At 41.4% G+C, this 26,310-nt stretch overlaps 1 protein-coding gene across 1 annotated transcript in view; it reads right to left on the bottom strand.

Moving 5' to 3' along the window:
* The window catches only part of LOC310772473 (receptor activity-modifying protein 3), a gene marked incomplete at both ends in the record, with an annotated part of 92,399 nt that extends 67,460 nt beyond the window's left edge, over positions 1 to 24,939 (bottom strand). Inside the window, one exon of the mRNA XM_083632297.1 lies at positions 24,888 to 24,939. Coding sequence (XP_083488423.1) covers positions 24,888 to 24,939 — 52 coding nt within the window. The remainder of the gene's footprint in view (positions 1 to 24,887) is intronic.
* Positions 24,940 to 26,310: the final 1,371 nt, after the last annotated feature.

The following is a 26,310-nucleotide window of genomic DNA, read 5'->3' as shown; positions in this document are numbered from 1 at the left end:
AACACTAAATTGCCCACAACTCATTAACCGGTTAATTACAACTAGCGCTGCTACTACTGCTACCACTCCCACTACTACCAACACTACTACTACTACTATTACTACTACTGCTACTACTACTACTACTACTACTACTGCTTGGAAACCGGTAGGTCACCGGATCTCAACCAAACTTTGTTTACTTGTGCACATACCAACTCTGAATAAATGTGCACTATTCAGTGTCATATTATCTGACATATACCCCCCAAGTCACCGGAAGCTTGGACCCCGCATCGCCGCTTGCGGCTATATTTATTATTATTATTATATTTTTTTATTAACTAAAATTAACCAACTGCTGCTTGCTGGTAATGTTAATCTCATGTCAGAAAAAGTCTGCAGATTTGTCGCGTTAGTCTCTTCTGAGAAAGATTGTCTCCAGGGTCTGAAAAGTTGTCTCGAGTTGGATGCAGCCAAGTTTGTGAGGCAATGTTGTGACTGTGAGCGTCCAAGCTAACACAGCAGCGGAGAGGAGCTGACTGACTGGACCATGAGGACAGCTTTTTTTAATATTCTTTTAATATTTTATATTATATATATTTATACGATGTAACTGGCAGGCGCGGATTGCATAATCGGGCACGTTGGGCCGATGCCCCGTGGCCTGGCCTGCAAAAAAATATAAAAATAATAATAATTACCGTAAATTCCGGACTATAAGGCGCACCGGTCTATAAGCCGCACCTTCAAAGGTGACTATTTTTTTCTTATATAAGCCGCACCGGACTATAAGCCGCGGGTGTTTTGATGTTTAATTACCATATGTAAGGCTTCGTGCACAGAGGGGATTGTCGGGAAAGAGATGGCTGTTTGGGGAAGCTCCCATTTATTAACATTTCAACAAAACAAAAGTCAGGTCACTAATCCCCAGACAAAATCACACATTGTGAGATGCTTAAAAATCACCATCGGCGGGAGCTTTACTCCAGATGCTGTGCAGCCAAGAACACGAAGTGAAATTCGTTCTCTCGTGACCTGTGGTTCTCAACGTGATGGACGATTCACCTTTCTTGTTAACAGTCCTAGTGAGAGGCAGGTCGAACGTCAAAGGCACTTCATCCATATTTATGATCTGCTCCGGTCCGATGGAATATTCCTTGATCTTTCTTTGTGTGAATTCGCCGAAGTTTGTAATTTTCTCCTGGTAGTCGGGAGGGAGTTGCTGACACAGTCGTCCGCGCCCTGACGGACAGTCCCTTTCGTCTCGGGTTTGTGCATGATCCTTTGCTGCTGCTGCTGTTGTTGTTCCTGTCTCGCTACTGTCTCAGACATGGCTTTCAGGCTCAATCGCCGCCATCGTCGTAACACAGCCAGTTCTCCATCTTTTGAAGCATGATGTTAGATTACAACGAGCTAGTTGTGTGGCTTAGCCTTCCAAAATGTTGCTGTTAGTTTTTTAGAATGTAATACATAGAATTGGGAATGTTACATTCAATTTCATTCAGACTGTCTTTCAGGCTCAATCGCTGCCTTTTTCCCCCCGGAGCGAGGGAGGAGGGAGGGTGTTTTACCGTAGTGGCTGAGAGAGAGTAGTGGCACAGTGATCCAATCAGGTCGCGAGGCACATTTTTTGCAACATCATCCAATCAGGGTCTCGCTCTCATAATGTCTGTCTTGCTCTCGTTCTGCCTCATACCAACATCCATAGATTTTGGAGGTTCCCGAGTGGCCGTTTGCTGGAAAAATCCATAGATAAGCCGCACCGTTATATAAGCCGCAGGGGGCAAAAAAGGCCAAAAAACGGGAAAAAAGCCGCGGCTTATAGTCCGGAATTTACGGTAACCAAAAAACTTCGAATATATTCAAACATTTTGCGGGCAATTCGAAGTTCGTTCGAACTTTATTTTGGGAAAAAGTGACAGCCCTATTAATGAGTGGCTCTATCTATGACAATTATCTATATTTACATTTACATTTTGTCATTTAGCTGATGTGAAAATGTAGGATATGTTCAGTTGTTGTATGGGGCCCCAAGTTTGGGAAAGCCTGGATTAAAACTATCATAAAGGTTTGTCTCATCTGACCTGTTTTCTAAGTGTATTCCCAGTTCTGCCATCAGACCTCATCTGAGTTACACGTTCCAATCTAATTCAGTTCAGTTTTGCTCATGTCCCGTCCTTTTCTGTGGCCCTTTGTGGTGAGAAAGTTGCAATTTAAGACCGTTCTAGCCTGCAGTCTGTAGATGGCACTACAGCAGATGGTGTTTAGTCTCACGACAGCATGCAGCGCAGAGCCCGATACTACGAAGCTATCTTAACAGATCCACGATCTGTCACTTTGATCTGGTTTGACTGAACAGGATCAAAGCTATCTAGTTTAACGATACTACGACGCTGGTTTTCTACTCGATAACTGAAGCTGGATTTATCTGGGATCTGCCTGTGCACGCGCACATTTTTCAGGGTTAGGTGAAAGAGGTGCGCTAGCCAATCACATTATGAACAGCTGAGTGCCACGGGCAGGCACACCCATTTCCTCGTTCAATGAAAGCGCAGTGTGATCAGAGTTTTTAGCGGATATTTAATGTAGCCTATGTCAGAATGAAAATCCGCATTGGATATAGTCTGCTGAAGGACTGTCTAAAGCTGCCGCTTGTATTCACATCAGTCATTTGATTTACTTTGATCAGCGATTTCTGTCTCCTACAGCAGCTTTTTGCGAGTGTAAATGTATATGTGTAATCTCAGTCTATAAATTTCCACAATCTGTAAGCCTATTTAGACCATAGATTTAGAAACGCATGCTCAATGAATAATGATCTCTATCACTCATTATGTGTGTGGTTGCACTGATCGAATAATTCATATATAAAATAATGATAGCCTAATATAAAAGAGAAAACTGCTGAACTGAATTGAGACGATGCAGGCATAGTTTTCATTGATAAAAACTAGCCTATTTTTGCTCATATAGCCTATTGGCATACAGCCTACAGGACACAGTTCCAGCTGAAACATGCAAGAGTAGCCTGCATATTTAGTATTGGGGCTATCCCATATTTATCCCATATCTATATTATACAGTATGTATAGGCTTTTCTGGCATGTAGGAGAATATCACCCTCACTCCATTTGAGGCTCCGTTTATGATATGCGCTGCGGTGATTAATAGTGATCATATTTCTCCACGCATCGTTCAGCTGTTAAGACATAAAGTGGTAAGTAGGCTTAATTTAATTATGTAGCCTACAGAGCCACAAATGTTTTTCTTGTTCTATTCTCAGTTGACTGCAATCTATTTTTCATATGGCGATCTTATATGAATGATGAGTGACTCCAGAGAGCCGATTATATGGGTCTGTCATGGATTTTGATCTTATCCTCTGACCATTTAGGCTCAATGAATAATAATGATCTCATGATGTGTTTAGTCGCACTGATTGAATAATTCTTATAGGCTAATCAATAAAAAAAAGAATGATAAAAAAATGCTTCTGAACTGAATCGACACGGTACGTGCGGGCATAGATTTAATTTATAAAAAATAGCCTATTTTGTGGTCACATAATAGGCTATTGTCAGCAGAGTCGTATATCTCCATATTTCATATAATGATGCTGGAAATATGAAGTTCAATCACATCATACAGGCCAAAAGCAACACAGTTGCTGCAAAATGCAGGAGTAGCCTAGATATGAATCATCTTAATATGGGATCGCCTGTGTGCAGGTGATCCCATATTAAATTGCTTAGATGTAGGCCTAGTAGGCTATTCTAGCATGTGTGACCATTTCAATTCCAACCCAACGTCAGTCTCAGCTCCGTTGCGCACACGGCACCGTGCGCTTTGGAGACATTATGTAACCTTTTTATGCCGGTTTAGTGAAATTTCTCCACTCACTATTCAGCTGCAATCGATCGGTGGGGTCAAACAACGTATAGGCTACTTGAGAGCACACAAATTAATATATAAAAATATATTCCAAAGTGGTAAGTAGGGCTTAATTTAAATGTAGCCTGCAACAAGTGCAAGGCTTTACAGTAGCCCTTGATTAATTCAACAGGAGCCTTTTTTTTCCTTTTTTCTTTTTCTGAATGATCAAATCGCGAAACACTCTTTCTCTCCTCAAAGCCCCCCTTACAATTTGTGCTGCTTCCTCGATGGGAAACTCCTCCAGAAAGGGGTTGGCCATTTTTCCAAACTGCTGATTCGATTGGTTCGTGGGCGGTGCCTTTTAAGGTCTAATCTTATCCTTGCAACTTAACCTGCTGCGGACCAGGTTAAGTGTGAAGCATAAGTTGCTATGGAAATATATGTTGGTAAGAAGTTAACTAGCTTTGTAGCACGGCCAAACCAGGGTTAAACCTGAAGTTACCTCGCTAAACCACTAATCTTGCTTTGTAGTACAGGCCTCTGGTGTCTGGCAGACAACCGCTTCTCTGTCACATCCAATAAAGAGACAACGAGCCACCATCCTGCTCCAACTCTGCCCTCTTGGTGCTACTTTGAAGCCCGTGGCACACCAATCAAACAAGGATCATGTTTGATTGCTGTGCCATGGGCTAAAGAATTGAACATGTCGAATCTGACCAAACATCTCCCAACAAGGAGGCTGTCACATGGCCATGGCACACCAAACACACATCTGTTTGTTGTCGAATGTTTAAGTAAGTTAAGTTAAGTTAAGTTAAGTTAAGTTAAGTTAAGTTAAGTTATCCTTTATTTATCCCCATGGGGAAATTCATCCTCTGCATTTGACCCATCCTCTAGGAACCTTCCTAGACCCTAGGAGCAGTGGGCAGCCACAGTGCAGCGCCCGGGGACCAACTCCAGTTCTTTTGCCAGTGCCTTGGTCAGGGGCACTGACAGTATATTAACCCTAACATACATGTCTTTCGGTGGTGGGAGGAAACCGGAGCACCCGGTAGTGTGAGGCAACAGCGCTAACCACTGAGCCACCGTGTGTGATTGGTGTGCCATGGGCTTAAGAAGACAAGTGTGATGGCTTCTGGAAATGAGATCAGATAACGAGCTCTCGCTTCGTCCGCTCGCTGCTTCCTGGGATTATTTGCAACATTAGTTCACATCACGTTCTGTTCATGACTGAGATATTCATCTACTTACTCAGACACATTATACTGGTGCTAAGATTTAGTCTGCAGATGTTCTTTTATCAGCTGTTTTTCCTTTTCCTTTTTCCCCCTGAATACAACATGTATTCTGCACATACATTCGTTTCCAGCATCTCTTTTCCCTGAAGCTGCTGAACAAGGAATGGGCAGTTGTAGCCCTAAGGGCAAATGAGCTGAATCTTTGCCTGGAGACTAATCTAATCAATACATGTAAATCTTCCCCACCAATATTAATGTGACATTCAACATTTGTGAACCAAAAACATTGTGCATATCAACCGGCAATTAACAGGCAATTTCCAAAGTACATTTGAAAATTTGAAAACATCCACAAGTTTCCAATTAATTTGAAAACATTACACAACTTGGCTATGTTTAGGCAGGCAACTAAAACAACTTGGTTAAGGTTAGGCAACTAAAACAAATTGGTTAAGGTTAGGCAACTAAAACAACTTGGTTGGGGTTAGGCAACTAAAACAACTTGATTAAGGCTAGGCAACTAAAACAACTTGGTTAACTCATTCATGGCCAGTTTAGGACTGCCAATATTTAGCACAGGCCAAAGATTTTCATAATTGTTGGTCATCTTTCAAGACCCACAGTAAATTATCTATTAGCACCAAAGTGATTTGCAATACCTCAAAATGAAGATGTACGTCTCTGGGTTCACCAGGGAAAAAAAAGTGAGCTTTTAGCATGTTCTGTACTCTACTTATAGCCATTTATATACACCCTGTTTTCACCCAAAAGGTCTCACTGAGAAAATAAACAGGAGAAAAGGCAATTTTTGTAAAAGGGCACAATCTCAGGCAGAACTCGCTCTCAATTCTTTTATTTTGAACTGTATTGACATCAGACATGTAAATATTATTCGTTAGGACACAAATGACAAAAAAAAAAAAATATATATATATATATATACACATGAAGTGCTTTTTTTTTACATTCAACAATACAGTTTACTCGGTGTGAGTGAGTGTGCAGACAGACACACAGACAGACAGACAGACAGACAGACAGACAGACAGACAGACACACCGACAGACAGACAGACAGACAGACAGACAGACACACACACACACACACACACACACGATCCCCCTTTTAGATTTCTAACCCCACATAGGATAAGCAATAACCACGCCCTGTGGCGCTGGGATTGGCCAGGAGCAACACTGGAGGGCACGCAGCCCAGCGATTTCATGAACCAACTGAATAGCTCTTGAGAACGGACAGCGGGCTGCTGTGACTGCCGCTTCTGCCTATAGCTGTTTGTGTGTTTATTTTGTTTTGTTCTGGTCCACCCGTCCTCGTCCATGTCTCCCTGTCCTATCCTCCCTGCTAGTTGATCGTTCCCGTTTTCCCCTCGGCTATTCAACACGTCCTCACCGCCCTCGCAAACTGATCGATCATTTCCTCATTCCTCCAATGATCAAACACATCTCTTGATTACTTTCTCCCGTTTTCTCCCGGCTGGCACAGAGGAAGGCGACTCCAGCTCGTGCAGCGCGCCGAGGGGCGTTTCAATGGCGTTTCTCCTGTCTGCACAAGGAAGCGTTACCCGTTTTCTGCTTTTCCTCCTGCTCAATTTCAAAACAACAGCTGCGGTATGTGTTTGTTCACGTGTTGTCTTAGATGCTAGGGACCTGATACTATGTCAGAGGCTGGGGAAGTGTTTGAACTACGCGCTGCAGTAATAAAAACAAAAACACGTCAAAGACGTCATTGGCCCTCTGGGCTATTCCTGATAACACGTCAAAGACGTCTTTGGCCCTGAATGAGTTAAGGTTAGGCAACTAAAATAACTTGGTTAGGGTTAGACAACTAAAACAACTTGGTTAGGGTTAGGCAACTAAAACAACTTGGTTAAGGTTAGGCAACTAAAACAACTTAGTTAGGGTTAAGCAACTAAAACAACTTGATTAAGGCTAGGCAACTAAAACAACTTAGTTAGGGTTAGGCAACTAAAACAACTTAGTTAGGGTTAGGCAACTAAAACAACTTGATTAAGGCTAGGCAACTAAAACAACTTAGTTAGGGTTAGGCAACTAAAACAACTTGATTAAGGCTAGGCAACTAAAACAACTTAGTTAGGGTTAGGCAACTAAAACAACTTAGTTAGGGTTAGGCAACTAAAACAACTTGATTAAGGCTAGGCAACTAAAACAACTTAGTTAGGGTTAGGCAACTAAAACAACTTGGTTAAGGTTAGGCAACTAAAACAACTTGATTAAGGCTATGGGCAACTAAAACAACTTAGTTAGGGTTAGGCAACTAAAACAACTTGAATAAGGCTAGGCAACTAAAACAACTTAGTTAGGGTTAGGCAACTAAAACAACTTGATTAAGGTTAGGCAACTAAAACAACTTGATTAAGGTTAGGCAACTAAAACAACTTGGTTAGGGTTAGGCAACTAAAACATCTTGATTAAGGTTAGGCAACTAAAACAACTTAGTTAGGGTTAGGCAACTAAAACAACTTGATTAAGGTTAGGCAACTAAAACAACTTGATTAAGGTTAGGCAACTAAAACAACTTGGTTAAGGTTAGGCAACTAAAACAACTTGATTAAGGTTAGGCAACTAAAACAACTTGGTTAAGGTTAGGCAACTAAAACATCTTGATTAAAGGTCCCATTCCGTGCAAAAGCTGTTTTTACTTGTAAATGCATATATACTGCTGTCAGCCCTCCCTGTAATGAGTGGTCACACGCTCAGAACTGCCACAGTTGGATTTGTCCCTATCCAGCGTCCCTCTGCAGTCTCCTCCAAGCCACACCCCCAAACGCTTCGTTTGCCCAGAGGGGAATCTGGGGGAATCGGGACGTCACTAGCTTCCTCCTGCATACTACGCGGGTCTCTCTCACACAAGCTACCTGCACTATTTAGTCTATAGCCACAAAATTAACACTTCTAGCTGGAGCGACGCCAACTGTACGTGATCCAGCAACTGCAGAGGTGCATTCGGTAAGTCTAGGCATTTTGAGATGTCCTCTTTAGCGTAGTACCGTTTAGTTAACGATAACTCGCAACCTAGCGTGCTGGTCCACAGACGCTAATCTGATTGGCCGCTGGGAGCCTGGGGCGGGCTCTCCCTCAGCGGCCAATGGGAACTGTTATTTCTGAATATATTATAGAAACAAGCCGTTCTTGGGAAGCAACCAGAAGAGGGAGTGAGAACTCCGTCACAACAAACGGGTTTGCTATATTTTCGACAGATTAATCCAGAATCATGTTTTATGGACCAGAGACACACGTTTTTAAGAGGTTACAGCTGCACGAATTGGGACCTTTAAGGTTAGGCAACTAAAACAACTTGGTTAAGGTTAGGCAACTAAAACAACTTAGTTAAGGTTAGGCAACTAAAACAACTTGGCTAAGGTTAGGCAACTAAAACAACTTGATTAAGGTTAGGCAACTAAAACAACTTAGTTAAGGTTAGGCAACTAAAACAACTTGGTTAAGGCTAGGCAACTAAAACAACTTGGTTAAGGCTAGGCAACTAAAACAACTTGGTTAAGGCTAGGCAACTAAAACAACTTAGTTAAGGTTAGGCAACTAAAACAACTTGAATAAGGCTAGGCAACTAAAACAACTTAGTTAGGGTTAGGCAACTAAAACAACTTGATTAAGGTTAGGCAACTAAAACAACTTGATTAAGGTTAGGCAACTAAAACAACTTAGTTAAGGTTAGGCAACTAAAACAACTTGGTTAAGGCTAGGCAACTAAAACAACTTGGTTAAGGCTAGGCAACTAAAACAACTTGGTTAAGGCTAGGCAACTAAAACAACTTAGTTAAGGTTAGGCAACTAAAACAACTTGAATAAGGCTAGGCAACTAAAACAACTTAGTTAGGGTTAGGCAACTAAAACAACTTGATTAAGGTTAGGCAACTAAAACAACTTGATTAAGGTTAGGCAACTAAAACAACTTGGTTAAGGTTAGGCAACTAAAACATCTTGATTAAGGTTAGGCAACTAAAACAACTTGGTTAAGGTTAGGCAACTAAAACAACTTGGCTAAGGTTAGGCAACTAAAACAACTTAGTTAAGGTTAGGCAACTAAAACAACTTAGTTAAGGTTAGGCAACTAAAACAACTTAGTTAAGGTTAGGCAACTAAAACAACTTGGCTAAGGTTAGGCAACTAAAACAACTTGGTTAAGGTTAGGCAACTAAAACAACTTAGTTAGGTTAGGCAACTAAAACAACTTGATTAAGGTTAGGCAACTAAAACAACTTGGTTAAGGTTAGGCAACTAAAACATCTTGGTTAAGGTTAGGCAACTAAAACAACTTGGTTAAGGTTAGGCAACTAAAACAACTTGGTTAAGGTTAGGCAACTAAAACAACTTGGTTAAGGTTAGACAACTAAAACAACTTGGTTAAGGTTAGGCAACTAAAACAACTTGGTTAAGGTTAGACAACTAAAACAACTTAGTTAGGGTTAGGCAACAAAAACAACTTAGTTAGGGTTAGACAACTAAAACAACTTGGTTAAGGTTAGACAACTAAAACAACTTGGTTAAGGTTAGGCAACTAAAACAACTTAGTTAGGGTTAGGCAACTAAAACAACTTGGTTAAGGTTAGGCAACTAAAACAACTTGGTTAAGGTTAGACAACTAAAACAACTTAGTTAGGGTTAGGCAACTAAAACAACTTGGTTAAGGTTAGGCAACTAAAACAACTTGGTTAAGGTTAGGCAACTAAAACAACTTGGGTAAAGGTTAGGCAACTAAAACAACTTGGTTAAGGTTAGACAACTAAGACAACTTGAACTAAAACTAAAAAAACGTGGTTTAGGGTGATTAATGTGGTTAATGTGATTCACGGTTGAAATGTAGACTTTGGAAATGCTGGGGATCGAACACAGCTGTCCAGTGTGAAAGGGGCGTGTTTATACCCTCCATCCACCGTGACCACAACACCCTTTACACTGCGCTATTTCACTAGCAGATTCTATAACATGTATAACATTGATATACACGTATCTAGAAATGTTGATATGCAACATATTTCTGTTCACAAATGTTGTCATTGGTTTGCAGAAACGTAAACTGCCAACCTTTTATTCAGGCGGCCATGCTGCCCTAACCCACTACCACTGATGTGTCTTTGAACAATCCTGGAGCTGTGTGTGTGTGTGTGTGTGCGTGCGCGTGCGTGCGTGCGTGCGTGCGTGCGTGCGTGTCACGGGTAAATGAAAAATGTCTGTGGACCTTGGGAAAAAGAAGAGAACGAAGAAAGGAAGTATCTGCTTCCAACGGTCGTTACACATGGGACTGGACTGGGGGCATAAAGTTCTCCACTGCACCATCAACTGACACTATGAACACACATGTGATGTGATGGTATCCTAGCCTTGTCATTAGAGAGAGGCCAGTGAAAAAGAGAAATCTATAAAGTATTAAGCGGCTCCAGAGTGTGCGGAAGCACTCAGAAACAGGTGCATCAGTAACAGAGTGGACACCATTAAACTGTGATATGAGCGAGATGAGTGAGACAAAGTTCAAGTCCCTTCTGAGTCCATGAATTTTTAATCAGGCCATTGAAAAATTAATTGTGCTGTTACGCAACACACCCTCCCTGCAGTTTGGAGGGAGCTCATAATATAAGCAGGTGCTGTCTGTGAATCAGCACAATTTAAAATAGAGACTGTAGGCTTTCTGTAGGAGTGGTGATATTTCATTATAAGGACACATTCATACAAGCATGTTTGGAGTGTTTTTATTTAAAATCTGGAGTGTTTACTCCATCAGTTTTGTGGGTCAATCTGTGTACAAATTTGACTTTACCCTGGTACAGGTATTATGGCGGAAAAAAACTGAATCCTGCGCTAGCGCTAGCCAAAAATGTGGTTAAGATTACGGTTAGGGTAGGCATGTCCAAAGTCCAACCCTGGGGCCAATTGCAGCCTGGACCGATTTTAAGTGGCCCTCAGCTTGTCTCTCAAATTATACCATAGTCTGGGTGAATGCTCGATTCTGATTGGCTGCAGTGTGTCCATTCATTTGTGATAATGTACACCTAGCTAAGTAGTTCCAGGCAAATGGTCTGTTTACCATTCATATCAATGTGCCATGGTCTCGACAGAGCCATTTGAGCTCTATTCAACTTACAGTATGTTCCCTCACAGGGGTCAGCCAGTTATTTCCTATTGTGTTTTCACTTCCTGTGAGAGTAGCCTACAGTACTAGTGAGCAGGTAAAACAGACGGTGTTTTGAACAGGAAGTCATAACATAACTGGGTCAAGTGGGCGGGGCTACATAAGGTGAATACCACCGTTAAGGGTTAATATGGCACTTTTATAAGTTTAACACAAGTATAAAATTAGTATATTTGTTATTATATATATATTATTATTATATTATATTGTAAATTTGTTTTGGTCATAACTTTCACAATAAAAGCCCCTGCAACACGACCGATTTGACAACGGTTGTAAGGGTTGTGTTTAGGCGAGTAAATCAACTTGCTTAAGGTTAGAGTTATGGTTTGAGTTATGCCTAAATAAACATTAAATGTGACTTAAGACTTTGAACATTCCAGGACGCCAACCACGGCTCTCCGGTGTGAAAGACCACTAGACCCTACTTATTTCAACGTCACGCTACTTCCTGGTTCTACTGCAGCTCCCGACTCTGGCATATCCACTGCACGTAATTTGAAAGTGTCATGTTGTGCTATTTGTACACAGTGTGGGTATAGCCATGTATGGTGACATCTGACAGCCAGCAGTAACTCATATTTGGAAGGCCTAGCGTAAAATGAAGTCCAAACCAGTGGGCTGTACCAGGAATGTTGTATAAGAAGATCCAGGATCTGTCCCTTGATCTGGTTTGGCTAAACCAGATAATTGCCATCTAGCTGGATTCTAGTTAACTCATACTACGAAGGTAGCTCGCCACTCGTTAAGTGGAACCAGGTTTTTCTAATCAAGCTGAGAGCTCGTGCACATGAAAATGCCCGTGCACAGGAGCTTGTGCCCGCAAAAGAGGCGTGATTTTTAACATCTGCCAATCACATTGCAATATGGACTGCTCCAACTTCTACAGCGCCAGACACGCCTATTTCCTCATTCATTAAAAGCGCAAATCGTGAAGCTTTACTACTGTCAGAATTAAAACCCGCGTTGGATATTATTAGTCTGTTCCCGAATGACTGTCTAAAGTTACCACTTTTATTCACATCAGTAATTTATTTGAAGAGCGGTTTCTGCCTCCACGTAGGCTATCTACAGCAGCTCAATTCACCCTCTCAATAGACCAAATCAGCGGGATGTTTACATTTACTTCCGGGTACCCCTGGGTCCACACATTATAATGGCGGTGAACGGCACAAACTGACGTGTTGAAGACAAAAACAGACAAAGAAGACAAAAATGGTTCGTCCGTGTTGTGTTGTTGTTTAATATCATTCATAACAACACTTTCACTAACGTTAGTGGAGACCAGACTAGCTTATTTACCTGTTGGACCAGACCAGAGTAGACTTGACGCTAAATTAAATTAACGTGGCGTCGGTAGCTCTGTCTGTAACGTTAACGAGTCTGCTCTCGCCGAGAAGAGCCTGGTGACGCGAGGTTACGAGTCTGCAAAAAAACAGCGAGTTTGACAGACAAACAAACATTATTAGCTAGCTAACACTACATAAAACAAACACAGAAGAAAGGCTAGATACGTCGGACAAGCATGTTTACCAACCGTTTAACCATTTAAATTGAAAGTAGTCGGCCGAAAACAACGAGAGGGTTTGACAGCATTTATTTGACAACACGCACATTTAAACCTGCCGCCTTCCCCAAGTGGTACCCGGAAGTAAATTTGTTTACATGGTGACGTCACGGTGATTTGGTCTATAAACTCAATATAACCTGCATGTCTATTTCCAAAATCTGTAGGCGTTTTTAGACCATTCTCATGATGTGTTTGGTCGCACTGATGGAATAATTCCTATAGGCTAATCAATAAAAAAATAAGGATAATGTAACTGACCGCCTATCTCCTATTGTGGCTTGAGTTTCTTTCTTTTTTGTAATTTATATGTTCCCCCTTTTTATGAGGAATTATTATAGTTATTGGTGCCATTTATTGACTTTGACAGCTCAACTGTATTTACCTGTGTGGATCCCACAAGATGGCAGACGTTACTGGTCATCTGCCCATGTATATAATGTCATGTGACTAGGAAACCCTGTTTTCAAGGGGCAATATCACCACCTGTCTCTGGTAGCCTCATTAGGGTGCTAGAAGCAAACATGTAAGCAGAGCTTGAGAAACTCCCTACATACTGCAAGGAAGAAGAGATAAACCACTTGTAAATCCATAGAGGTATGTAGCAAATTACCTTTAGGAGCTGTGTATTAGTTTTTGTTTTAATTTAAGTTGATGGTGACGTTTCTCTCGCCTCATTTGTTCGGCAGCATGCCAAATTATGTCCGAGATGCATCGATAAATCCTCGGGTTAACAGCCTTGGTGAGCGGATTGAGGTACGCTGAATTTGTGATTTATTGGGGGTGATTTATTGACATGTATCGATGTACTTAATTCTTAATTCTCATGGTATGCATGCATTTGAATGTATGGTGTAGTTAAGTAGCTACACTTTGTATTGAGCTGCCAGAATATAAACCTGTTTCCCACAAGTGTACTTTATCTACTTGCACTTTGACCTGGTGGATAAGTATTTTTAGAGTTAATTTGTTTAATAAATTCTGTATTTTAAGTTATTTTTAGCTTAATAAATGGTGTGTTTTTGATATTTTATCTTTGTTAGTAAATTGTATTATTCTGATTCAAGGTGGAAACTGTATATTTGTATTTTTGTATGTTTTATAGTTTTCACGGTGTCTACCACACAGTGCCTGATACGATTACCAATAAACCACTGTGGAGCATCAGTCGAGACTCCCTGCCTCCTGTTTACCCCAATCCAAGTGCTGTTACAGTGAAAACTCAGCCTAGGAGAGTGTCTTCATCGTCATCCCTATCAACGAAGCCAACCTACCTACACTCAAATGTCAGGCAAGAACTGAATATCATGCCCCACAGATGCAATGAGAGACGCAACAAAGGATCACAAAAAAGAGCCACGCACATGTAATTTATGGTTTTAAATGTTCTTTTGTTTCAGTGCTTTGATCCTTTAAGTTTCATGCCAATTGCTAAAATGAAAGTTTAAAGTGACTATTGGCGACGAGATCCTATGGTATGGTCGGTGGTGAAGTTTGTCAAATGTTAATGTTTTATAAATGGTGAATCCTGGGACCTGTCTTTAATGAAAGGTGTTAAGGGTGAAACGGTTGACCTTTGGAAGTACTTCTGCTTGTGACATTCATATCGTGCCTGGTTTGTGCTAAAACTTTGGGTCTAAATGTGTTTTGTCAGTGCCTGGATAGAGTAGTATCGTTATCGTATTAAGGTTAAAGTATTGAGGTTAAGGTCACTACTCATAGATGTTCGTTTATTCCAGACATACTACACATCATACTCAAAGGTCAAAGTCGAATAGTCAAACCAGCCAACAAAACATGTCACTCCATGCAGAAGGAAAAGACAAACCCCTTAACACAAAACAGGACAGGTCAAGGCCACATCCAACAACATTAATAGAGAAGGCCAGAGAGATGCAGGATCAGATGGCCAAAAGGCACAAAGTAGCATTCCATAAGGCTTATGACTCCTGGAAACAGGCAGCTCCTGGAAACAGGCAGCAAGAGAAAGCAGAACAAAGTTGAGAGCCTACTGCTCTCCAGACGATCTTGGTGAAATCGAACATGACATTCACACCACGCATGACATAGTACACCTTCGTTATGAGTCCATTTTACGGAACCAGGCCGGCACTCTGGATATTGATACAATTACTGTAAAAATGGAGGCCTGTACAGCCCTGACCGAGGAGGTGGTAGCCCTTGTGACTAAACGAATGGAAATTATCAACAAGGACTTCAATGATCAAGTTGAGGAAAGAGAGGCTGAGGAAGTAGAAGAGCCCCCTAGTGTTAAGGCGGAGACTGGCATCGCTCAGTCCATGCCGAGTCTGGTATGTGAAGCAGACCTCCAGATTATGAGGTTGATCAAGAGTTAGGCTGCAATCCAGTCAAGGTTGTGAAGCTGGGGGCTGTAGGTGAGTCAGGAAGGGTCTCGTCGGTCGTCTGTTTTCAACCCTTACCTGTGGTGACAGAGGCTGCAGATTTCAGTTTGGTTGAGTTTGTAGTTGGACACGAGGAGTGTGGTCCACCTAAACTAGTAGATGAACAGGCTCTAGAGCTTCAGCTAGAGACTCATCATTCTGACAGTTTTAAGGTAAGAGGAAAGTCTAGCACCACATCAGACAAGGTAGAGCATCAGCAGTCTGAACCTGCAGTGGGGGCTGTGGAGCTCAACCTAGAGAAGGAGCAGAAAGCAGTGAAGTGTGTTTTCGACCCAGGTGTTCTAGGGTTAGTCTCCAGGTCTGAGGCGGTGGTTTGTGCAGCAGTGAGTGTGTTTCCTCAGGAAAGAAAAGAGCTAGATGTTGACCATTCTGCTCCGGAGACAGAAAGCACTAGACTACCCAACAAGGCCTTGGAGAACCTGTACTGTTTCCTTCCATGTAAGAAACTGTTAAGACAAGAAGTGCTGGACTGCATCTGGCTTATCGGAGTCAGTAAACTGACTCACAATCTGTGGAGGTCTTCTGATTTCAGAAAGGTGAATGGAGTGGCAGAGGGAAAGGCTTTCTCCATCCCTCACCTAGTGGACTGCCAAGGAGAGTGTTGTCGTTGAGGTTTCCGACAATTAGTTGTCTATTTTCTTCACAGTAGCCTACTGTTGTTCGTTGCTGCTACAGCTAAATTGATGTCAGGAGTATCAAGTTTCCCCCATTGTATTTTAAGCGGTCAGACGTGCGGAAATCCCATATGTTTAAATAATTCACTGAAGTTGTTCATAATGGGATTTGGGGGGAGTGTAACTGACCGCCTATCTCCTATTGTGGCTTGAGTTTCTTTCTTTTTTGTAATTTATATGTTCCCCCTTTTTATGAGGAATTATTATAGTTATTGGTGCCATTTATTGACTTTGACAGCTCAACTGTATTTACCTGTGTGGATCCCACAAGATGGCAGACGTTACTGGTCATCTGCCCATGTATATAATGTCATGTGACTAGGAAACCCTGTTTTCAAGGGGCAATATCACCACCTGTCTCAGGTAGCCTCATTAGGGTGCTAGAAGCAAACATGTAAGCAGAGCTTGAGATGAACCACTTGTAAATCCATGGAGGTATGTAGCAAATTACCTTTAGGAGCTGTGTATTAGTTTTTGTTTTAATTTAAGTTGATGGTGACGTTTCTCTCGCCTCATTTGTTCGGCAGCATGCCAAATTATGTCCGAGATGCATCGATAAATCCTCGGGTTAACAGCCTTGGTGAGCGGATTGAGGTACGCTGAATTTGTGATTTATTGGGGGTGATTTATTGACATGTATCGATGTACTTGTCTTAATTCTCATGGTATGCATGCATTTGAATGTATGGTGTAGTTAAGTAGCTACACTTTGTATTGAGCTGCCAGAATATAAACCTGTTTCCCACAAGTGTACTTTATCTACTTGCACTTTGACCTGGTGGATAAGTATTTTTAGAGTTAATTTGTTTAATAAATTCTGTATTTTAAGTTATTTTTACCTTAATAAATGGTGTGTTTTTGATATTTTATCTTTGTTAGTAAATTGTATTATTCTGATTCAAGGTGGAAACTGTATATTTGTATTTTTGTATGTTTTATAGTTTTCACGGTGTCTACCACACGGTGCCTGATACGATTACCAATAAACCACTGTGGAGCATCAGTCGAGACTCCCTGCCTCCTGTTTACCCCAATCCAAGTGCTGTTACAGATAATAAAATTAAAAAAGGCTGCTGAACTGAATCGAGATGGTATGTGCGGGCATAGATTTCATCTATAAAAAATTGCCAATTTTGTGGTCACATATAGGCTATTGGCCACAGAGTCGCATATCTCCATATTTCATACAATGACTATGCTGGAAGTTCAATCACATCATACAGGCCAAAAGCAACACAGTTGCAGCTGCAAAATGCAGGAGTAGCCTAGATATGAATCATCTGTGTGCAGGCGATCCCATATTAAATTGTTTAGATAGTAGTAGGCTATTCTGAAATGTATGACTATGTCGAACCCAACATCAGCCTCAGCTCCATTGCGCACACGGCACTGTGCGCTTTGGAGACGTTTATGTAACCTTTTTATGCCGGTTTAGTGATATTTCTCCACTCACCATTCAGCTGCAATCGATCGCCGGGGTCAAACAACGTATCTAGGCTACTTGAGAGCACAAAAATGTATATATAAAAACATATTCCAAAGTGGTAAGTAGGACTTAATTTAAATGTAGCCTGCAACAAGTGCAAGGCTAATCAGTCCTCGATTAATTCAACAGGAGCCATTTTCTTTCTTTTTTCTTTTTCTTTTCTTTTGAATGCAATGTATTTTTCATATGGGGACCATATGAATGGCGACTCGCTGTTTCCAGAGAGCTGATTGGTAAGCAGGTGGGTCTTTCATGGGTTTTGATCTTATCCTCTGAACTTAACCTGCTACAAAGCAGGTTAGCCGTAGAGCATAAGTTGCCATGGTGATCTATCTCGGTAAGAAGTTAACTAGCGTCGTGGTACGGCAAACCTAGGGTTAAACCTGAAGTTACCTCACTAAGCCACTAATCTTGTTTCGTGGTTCACCCCTCTGGTGTGTGTGTGTGTGTGTGTGTGTGTGTGTGTGTGTGTGTGTGTGTGTGTGTGTGTACACACACACATATATATATATATATATATATATATATATATATATATATATATATATATATATAATGAATGTTATATCATATATATAATGAATATGTTATATCATATATATATAGTAAGAATATGTTGGTAACCCTTTATTTTACAGGTACCCTAGTTACATATGAACTATTTGTAATTACACATGAACACCAAATGTAATTACACAGTAATTACCAATAGTTCTAAATTACGTTCATATGTAGTTACATTGTAACAGACCTGTAAAATGGAATGAGTCTGTTCAACTGTAGTTCATATGTAGTTACATTGTAACAGACCTGTAAAATGGAGTGAGTCTGTTTAACTGTAGTTCATATGTAGTTACATTGTAACAGACCTGTAAAATGGAGTGAGTCTGTCCAACTGTAGTTCATGTGTAGTTACATTGTAACAGACCTGTAAAGTGGAGTGAGACCGTTCAACTGTAGTTCATATGTAGTTACATTGTACCGGACCTGTAAAGTGGAGTGAGACTGTTCAACTGTAGTTCATATGTAGTTACATGGTACCGGACCTGTAAAGTGGAGTGAGTCTGTTCAACTGTAGTTCATATGTAGTTACATGGTACCGGACCTGTAAAGTGGAGTGAATCTTTTCAACTGTAGGTCATATGTAGTTACATGGTACTGGACCTGTAAAGAAGCTCCCGGCTGGGACAGAGATTGCTAAAACCCAGTGGTGGATTCGAACCACTGAACTTCTGATTGCAAAGCAAGCGGCTTTAACCACTCAGCCACGAGGGCTTTCCAAATTTCATGGTGGAGTTTAAGAGGATAACTGTATGTCACTCAGATGTAGTTGCTGTCACTTCATAGCTTTGTTATTATACACAGAGACTTGGGGGAAAATATTGATACTTTATTTAGTTGTAGCCAGGTATGATTTTGTCCAGAATTCCAATACAAAAATTCTAATAAAAGTATTGTAGATATAGAGGTAACAGTGAAACTATAATCAAAATAGCCATTCTTCTACATTCTAATTGTTAGCTTATTGTAAATGAGTCATTTCCCCATCAATTTCCCAATTTCTCAATTTGTTGGGGACCCAGTCGAAGCCCCTCAAAGACCCCTTTGGTCAGCAGACCAAAAAAAAGACATTCTAATAATTTTCTGAATTGTGGTGTAAATAGTCCCATGAGCCATTTACAGCTCATGGCGGGGGGGGGGGGGGGGGGGGGCTGACACAGTCACACTGCAGAAATGCATTTACATTAATCAATATTGCCTGTCTTTCAAGCTACAACTAACAAAGTATCAACATTTTCCCCCAAGTCTATGCTTATAATAACAAAGATAGGAAGTGACAACTACATCTGACTGACATACAGTTATCCTCCCAAACTCCACTAAGAAAGTTGGAAAGCCCTCGTGGCTGAGTGGTTAAAGCCGCCAGCTTTGCAATCTGAAGTTCAGTGGTTCGAATCCCCCACTGGCTTTTAGCAATCTCTGTCCCAGGCCGTAGCTTCTTTACAGGTCCGGTCCGGTACAATGTAACTACATATGAACTACAGTTAAATAGACTCACTCCACTTTACAGGTCTGTTACCATGTAACTACATATGAACTACAGTTGAATAGACTCACTCCACTTTACAGGTCCGGTACCATGTAACTACATATGAACTACAGTTGAATAGACTCACTCCACTTTACAGGTCTGTTACAATGTAACTACATATGAACTACAGTTGAATAGACTCACTCCACTTTACAGGTCTGTTACCATGTAACTACATATGAACTACAGTTGAATAGACTCACTCCACTTTACAGGTCCGGTACCATGTAACTACATATGAACTACAGTTGAATAGACTCACTCCACTTTACAGGTCTGTTACAATGTAACTACATATGAACTACAGTTGAATATACTCACTCCACTTTACAGGTCTGTTACCATGTAACTACATATGAACTACAGTTGAACAGACTCACTCCATTTTACAGGTCCGTTACAATGTAACTACATATGAACTACAGTTGAACAGACTCACTCCATTTTACAGGTCTGTTACAATGTAACTACATATGAACATCATTTATAACTATTGGTAATTACTGTGTAATTACATTTGGTGTTCATGTGTAATTACAAATAGTTCATATGTAACTAGGGTACCTGTAAAATAAAGGGTTACCAATATGTTATATAATATATATATTAGAATATATATATTAATATATTACAACAACAACAACAACAAATTAGAATATATAATGAACATGTTAAATTAACCAAACATACAAGTCAATTAATGTCAGTTTCAGTTTGACTAAATTAAGATTTTTGTTTTGCAAAAATAAAGTCTGCTCCACTATCTTGAGTACTAACGTCAAAGTATTTCATTTCAGCAATGCATATTATAGGTAATAAAACCGCAACAGCTTATCACAATATCTCAGTTTAAAAAAATAGCTACAGTATATTGAAATCAGCCATAAAGAGCCCAAAAGAGCCAACAGCCTGAAATCTCAGCCCAGGTCTATGAATAACTTGAAAAACATTCTTCTGAGAACAATGTATTTTTTCCCCTTTTTTCCAGAGCAGCAGTGGAACAGAAGGACCCGGAGGCATTTTCTCCGCTGTATCAAGAGCCATTATTGCTTGTTTATTGGAGTAAGCAGATGCTTCGCAGTCAGCGGGGAATCGTTCTGTTTTTTTTTCTGTGTCACAGATGGGGGACCTTATTCCAGTTTCCGGTGCATCAAACACACACTAGGGAATAGGCATACATACTTAATGTTGATGATCAGAGTGATTTGAGAGGTTTGGGTGTTCTTTTCCTTGCATGCACTGCGCCTGGTCTGTGACTTTTCTCCTCTCAGTGGGACTCTATGGGAAAATCATTTGAGTCTAGACAAGGGCTAGCAGGAAACCATTCCTCAGCCTCTGTCTTGACAAGACATGGAAATAAAACCACTCCACCGCTTTGATAAAGCAAATGGAGCTAAATCAAACAATGTCTATTTTTGACATGCAACAAATAGGTTAGAATCTGTTTCATCACACATACATCACTTCCTCTCCTGTTTTCCATTATGCTAGAATCAGCATTTAAAGAGCCTGTGCATCGCTTCAGGTCAGGAAAGCCAGTGTAAGCTAGTTTTCTACTGGGACGCAGAGCCGTATAATAGAAGAGTTCCGACATCTCCATTCACTCCAATGGACCAGTTTTTTTCCAGGAAGTAGAAAGTGGAACTCTTGAGTAAAAAAAGCAGCAGTAACTGGGTTTCCATCCAAATGTATCGCATAATTCAAGCGAATTTTGTGAAAATCCGCAAAATAAAATGCGAATTTATGCATGTTTCCATTCAGTTTTGTTTAGCGAGTTTTGGGAGTCGGCAGGTTGAGCAGTCGGTGTGCGCTTCTCGTCAGGAGGAGGCGTAACGTGCCTGTGTGCCTGAGATCTCTATCAGCGGAGACCTGCTTTGATTGAGTCATCACCCGGTGACGGTGATGATCACCGTCCTCATCGCCGTAAAGTCGCCTTCAAAGCATGATGTTAGATTATAACGAACTAGTTGTGTGGCTTAGCCTTCCCAAATGTTGAGGGTCGTTTTTTAGAATTTAATACATAGAATTGGGAACGTTACATTCAATTTCATTCAGACTGCCTGGCGCTAATCGCCACCATTTCCCCCTGGAGTAGCATAAAGCGGAAGTGAAGTCACATCTGGTACGTCATCGTTAATTCGCAAAATCTGTTTCCATTGCAAAAGTTCGCATCTTCCTACTGTCGATACGCTGATAAATCCACCCCCTCCAAGCGTAAAAACATTTATGCGATATTTCGACCTTTATTCGAATTTCTGGTGTTTCCATTCAAGTTTATATTCGCATTTTGGGTAAATGCGAATATCCAGAGGTGGATGGAAACCCAGTTAGTGTCGAGTTGCAACAAAATAGACAGTGTTGTACTTTGAAAGGGTTTTTCATCCCTTGAAATTAATCAAATTGTACATTATCAGCTTTATTTTAGCATGCAAAAGTAGCGCGAGACCCATTCCTGGCTGTTCATTGGCTAATGAGTCTTGCATTTTGGTCCTCTGCTGACGCCACTCTCTTACTAGAGGACACTACTGGGACGGTATGGGCTAACAGCTGTTGCATGCTGGGACGGTATGGGCTACAGCTGTTGCATGCTGTGACGGTATGGGTTACAGCTGTTGCATGCTGGGACGGTATGGGCTACAGCTGTTGCATGCTGGGACGGTATGGGCTAACAGCTGTTGCATGCTGGGACGGTATGGGCTACAGCTGTTGCATGCTGGGACGGTATGGGCTACAGCTGTTGCATGCTGGGACGGTATGGGCTACAGCTGTTGCATGCTGGCACGGTATGGCCTACAGCTGTTGCATGTCGGGGATCCAGGGGAGTCCAGGCTATCAAAACAGCTAGACCTTTTCATTGTGTGGAGGGAATTCCTCGGCTGTGTTCCCCCCATGCACCGTCACCTTTATGAAGACGGCCAGGTCGTCCCTCCGGAGGCTTGAGTTGAGCCAACCACTTTGGCACTAGATAAGGGCCTGAATTTGAAGTATTTTTGGACTGCAGACCTTGAAATTGAGATTCTGGGCTTTGTCCCAACCTGCCCACACAGGAGGAGACCAGGCAAATTCAATCAGTGTCAGAGCAGATAGCACCAAGACCAAATGTCAGTTCAACAGCATTTCCCAAACAGCCATGAGCCTACCCAGCCACTGTCTGTCTGGACTCATCTTCACCACTGTGGAGCTGATACTAAAGCCATAGTAGCATTATTACCAGGCTCAACTACTACACTGCATCCACCACCCCGACTAATGGACAGTGGATCAGAGGTGCAAGTTCAATGATTAATCGATTAATCATGATTTAGTGGTCAACTATTGAATTAATCACCAACTATTTTGATGATCGATTAACCGGTTTAAGTAAAAAAAAAAATCTGATTCCAGCTTCTTACTGTAAATATTAATATTTTCTGGTTTCTTTACTCCTCTAAGGCAGTAAACTGAATATCTTTGGGTTGTGGACAAAACATTTGAGCTTTGGGAAACACTGATTGAGATTTTTCACCATTTTCTGACTCTTTATAGACTAAACAACTAATCCATTAATCAAGAAAATAATGGACAGATTAATTGACAAATGAAAGTATAGTAATCATTAGTTGTAGCCCAGCGGGTACCAAGCTGCCTCTCTTTCTGTCATGACAAGGCATTGTAAACAGCTGCAAAATTACTGTGGCAAATCATTCCATTAAAATGTAATTCTTACAGTATCTTACCATCCAATGCCATTACTAATACCAATATTACTATTACTCTACTACAGCTAGTGTACTACTACTAAGTACTACTAAGTACTACTACTACTACTACTACTACTGCTGCTGCTCTGCAGCATCACTCTGGCATCGACACAGAACAGGTCATCACCATACCACACAGCATCACTCTGGCATCGTCACAGAACAGGTCATCACCATACCACACAGCATCACTCTGGCATCAACACACACAGAACAGGTCATCACCATACCACACAGCATGAGTTTGGCATCAACACACACAGAACAGGTCATCACCATACCACACAGCATCACTCTGGCATCAACACACACAGAACAGGTCATCACCATACCACACAGCATCACTCTGACATCAACACACACAGAACAGGTCATCACCATACCACACAGCATCACTCTGGCATCAACACACACAGAACAGGTCATCACCATACCACACAGCATCACTCTGACATCAACACACACAGAACAGGTCATCACCATACCACACAGCATCACTCTGACATCAACACACACAGAACAGGTCATCACCATACCACACAGCATCACTCTGGCATCAACACACACAGAACAGGTCATCACCATACCACACAGCATGAGTTTGGCATCAACACACACAGAACAGGTCATCACCATACCACACAGCATCACTCTGGCATTGACACAGAACAGGTCATCACCATACCACACAGCATCACTCTGGCATCAACACACACACAGAACAGGTCATCACCATACCACACAGCATCACTCTGGCATCAACACATAACAGGTCATCACCATACCACACAGCACCACTCTGGCATCAACACAGAACAGGTCATCACCATACCACACAGCATCACTCTGGCATCAACACACACATAACAGGTCATCACCATACCACACAGCGTCACTCTGGCATCAACACACACAGAACAGGTCATCACCACACCACACAGCACCACTCTGGCATCGACACAGAACAGGTCATCACCACACCGCAGCGGTCATGTCGAACAATATGCCACTGCACTCTACGCATGTTGCAGCACATGAACTCATCAATCGCAGCCAGGCACATGAGGAAACAATATTTCATACATGATTTCTCCCTTGTTACGACCACATAATGAGCCAGATCCACAAATTCCCATAGCCACCAACTAGGTCAGCTCTGTCCAGTGGGGCATGACTTTCCATGCCATGCATGTACTTTGTGCTTGATCTCCTTGTTTCATCTGCATCAACATTTATGCATAATTGGACAAGAACTCAATTACTTTGAGTGCAAACAGTAAGCTAGTCTATGCATAGATACTGTAGGCTACATTCAACTATGTGCATTAAAATGATAACAGTATGACCGCCTACAGTAGCCTACTTTGCAGCTGCACATAGCAATACACTGGATCACTTACACCGAATTGGGAAAATAACATGAAATAGTTCATGAGCGCTGGAGAAGTGAGACATTTCTGAGGCTGCGACTGTAAAGTGCCACTAATTAATAGCTTTAGGCCTACTAATAATATGAATAATTAAGTTCATGGTGACATTTGTGCCTGTAGGTAGTTTAGCCTATTCTGCATTAAAAAAAAATACTAGATCAACTAAAAACAAAAGCATCCTAGTAGGCCTACTCACCCAAAACCCCAACCACAAAAAGTTTCAGCACTGCGAGCACATTTGTATCCATCACGATGAGAGAATCCACTCCGACTTTGAATGAGATCAGCTGCAGCTCCGTGGAGATCTGTGGCGAACCATAATTATCCCAAAGAGGCGAGTCCCCTCGTGCTTCCCTGTGTCACGGCACGGCTAACAGGCAAACAGAAAGTGGGTCCATAAAGCAAAGCAGCGTGATCCTGTCTGGATGATCGAGTCCACTCCTCAGCCTCCGTCCGCCCGCCGTTATCACACGCTCAGCACTGCACTGTAGCTGCATCCTCTATAGGAGGTATGCGGAGGAGGGAGGGAGGAGGAGAGGACTATGATAGGGTTTCTCCAAAGCTATACTAAGCAACTATGTTGAATTAATTAGGGTGTGTGTGTGTGTGTGTGTGTGTGTGTGTGTGTGTGTGTGTGTGTGTGTGTGTGTGTGTGTGTGTGTGTGTGTGTGTGTGTTTAATTAGATCTTTCATTAGATAATAATTAAAAAAGTGTGTGTGTCTGTGTGAATGGGATGAGCAGGCTTGGGAAGTAACTTTACATGCAATCTGGTTCTAGTAGCCTACATTTAGCCGACCAGAAATTGGGATTACTACAGGATTACAATTTAAAATAAATGTATTGTAGCCTATATTCCATTGTATATATTGTGTAGCCTATTTATCCAGGTGGCTGTGGACTGTAAATATTTACTCTTCTTATTGTCTTTATGTTGGTGCAAATAAATAAAAACTAAAAAACCTAAAACATTGGAGAAAAATAAACACACTTCAAAATACACACTTTGCTCTTAAAAAGGACCAGTGCACAGAGAAAATAAATTACTAGAAAACCGATAATAGTGTAGCCTACTGTAATTAGGCGACACAGATAGATTGGCTGAAAGCTTGCTGTAACACATAAGGTCTGAAATCAGTAGGCCTATTTCAGAGCTGTTTTTTCTTTGGAAAAATGTCCTCCCGAGGAATATGCCAGTAGTCAAATGCAGGAAATGTGTTCAGAAGTAATCTAAAAGTAACGGAAAGTAATCAGTTATATTCCTTTAATATTGTGATACTTGGAACCCTCCCTACCCTGGAGATGAGATGGATTAGCATAGCATGGGTACATAGGCCTACTGACATACTAGGCCTGTGTGTGTGTGTGTGTGTGTGTGTGTGTGTGTGTATGCGTGCGCGTGCGTGTGTGTGTGTGTGTGTGTGTGTGCGTGTGTGTGCATGCGTGTGTGTCAGAAGGTTGCCCACTTTAGCTGAACCTAATAAATAGCTCATTTAAGCTAAAATGAAGCTCCAACCTTACCTGGTCTATTTCTCCTGTGATGGTCTAATTCAGAGGTTTTCAAAGTGGGAGGCGGGCCTCCCCAGGGGGGCTCCAAACAGTTTCAGGGGAGGCTCAGGGA

The sequence above is a fragment of the Poromitra crassiceps genome (genome assembly GCF_964638095.1).
Source record: "Poromitra crassiceps genome assembly, chromosome: 2".
NCBI lineage: Eukaryota > Metazoa > Chordata > Actinopteri > Beryciformes > Melamphaidae > Poromitra > Poromitra crassiceps.
Note: the sequence above shows the minus strand (reverse complement) of the source record. Positions and strands in the feature narration are given on the sequence as shown.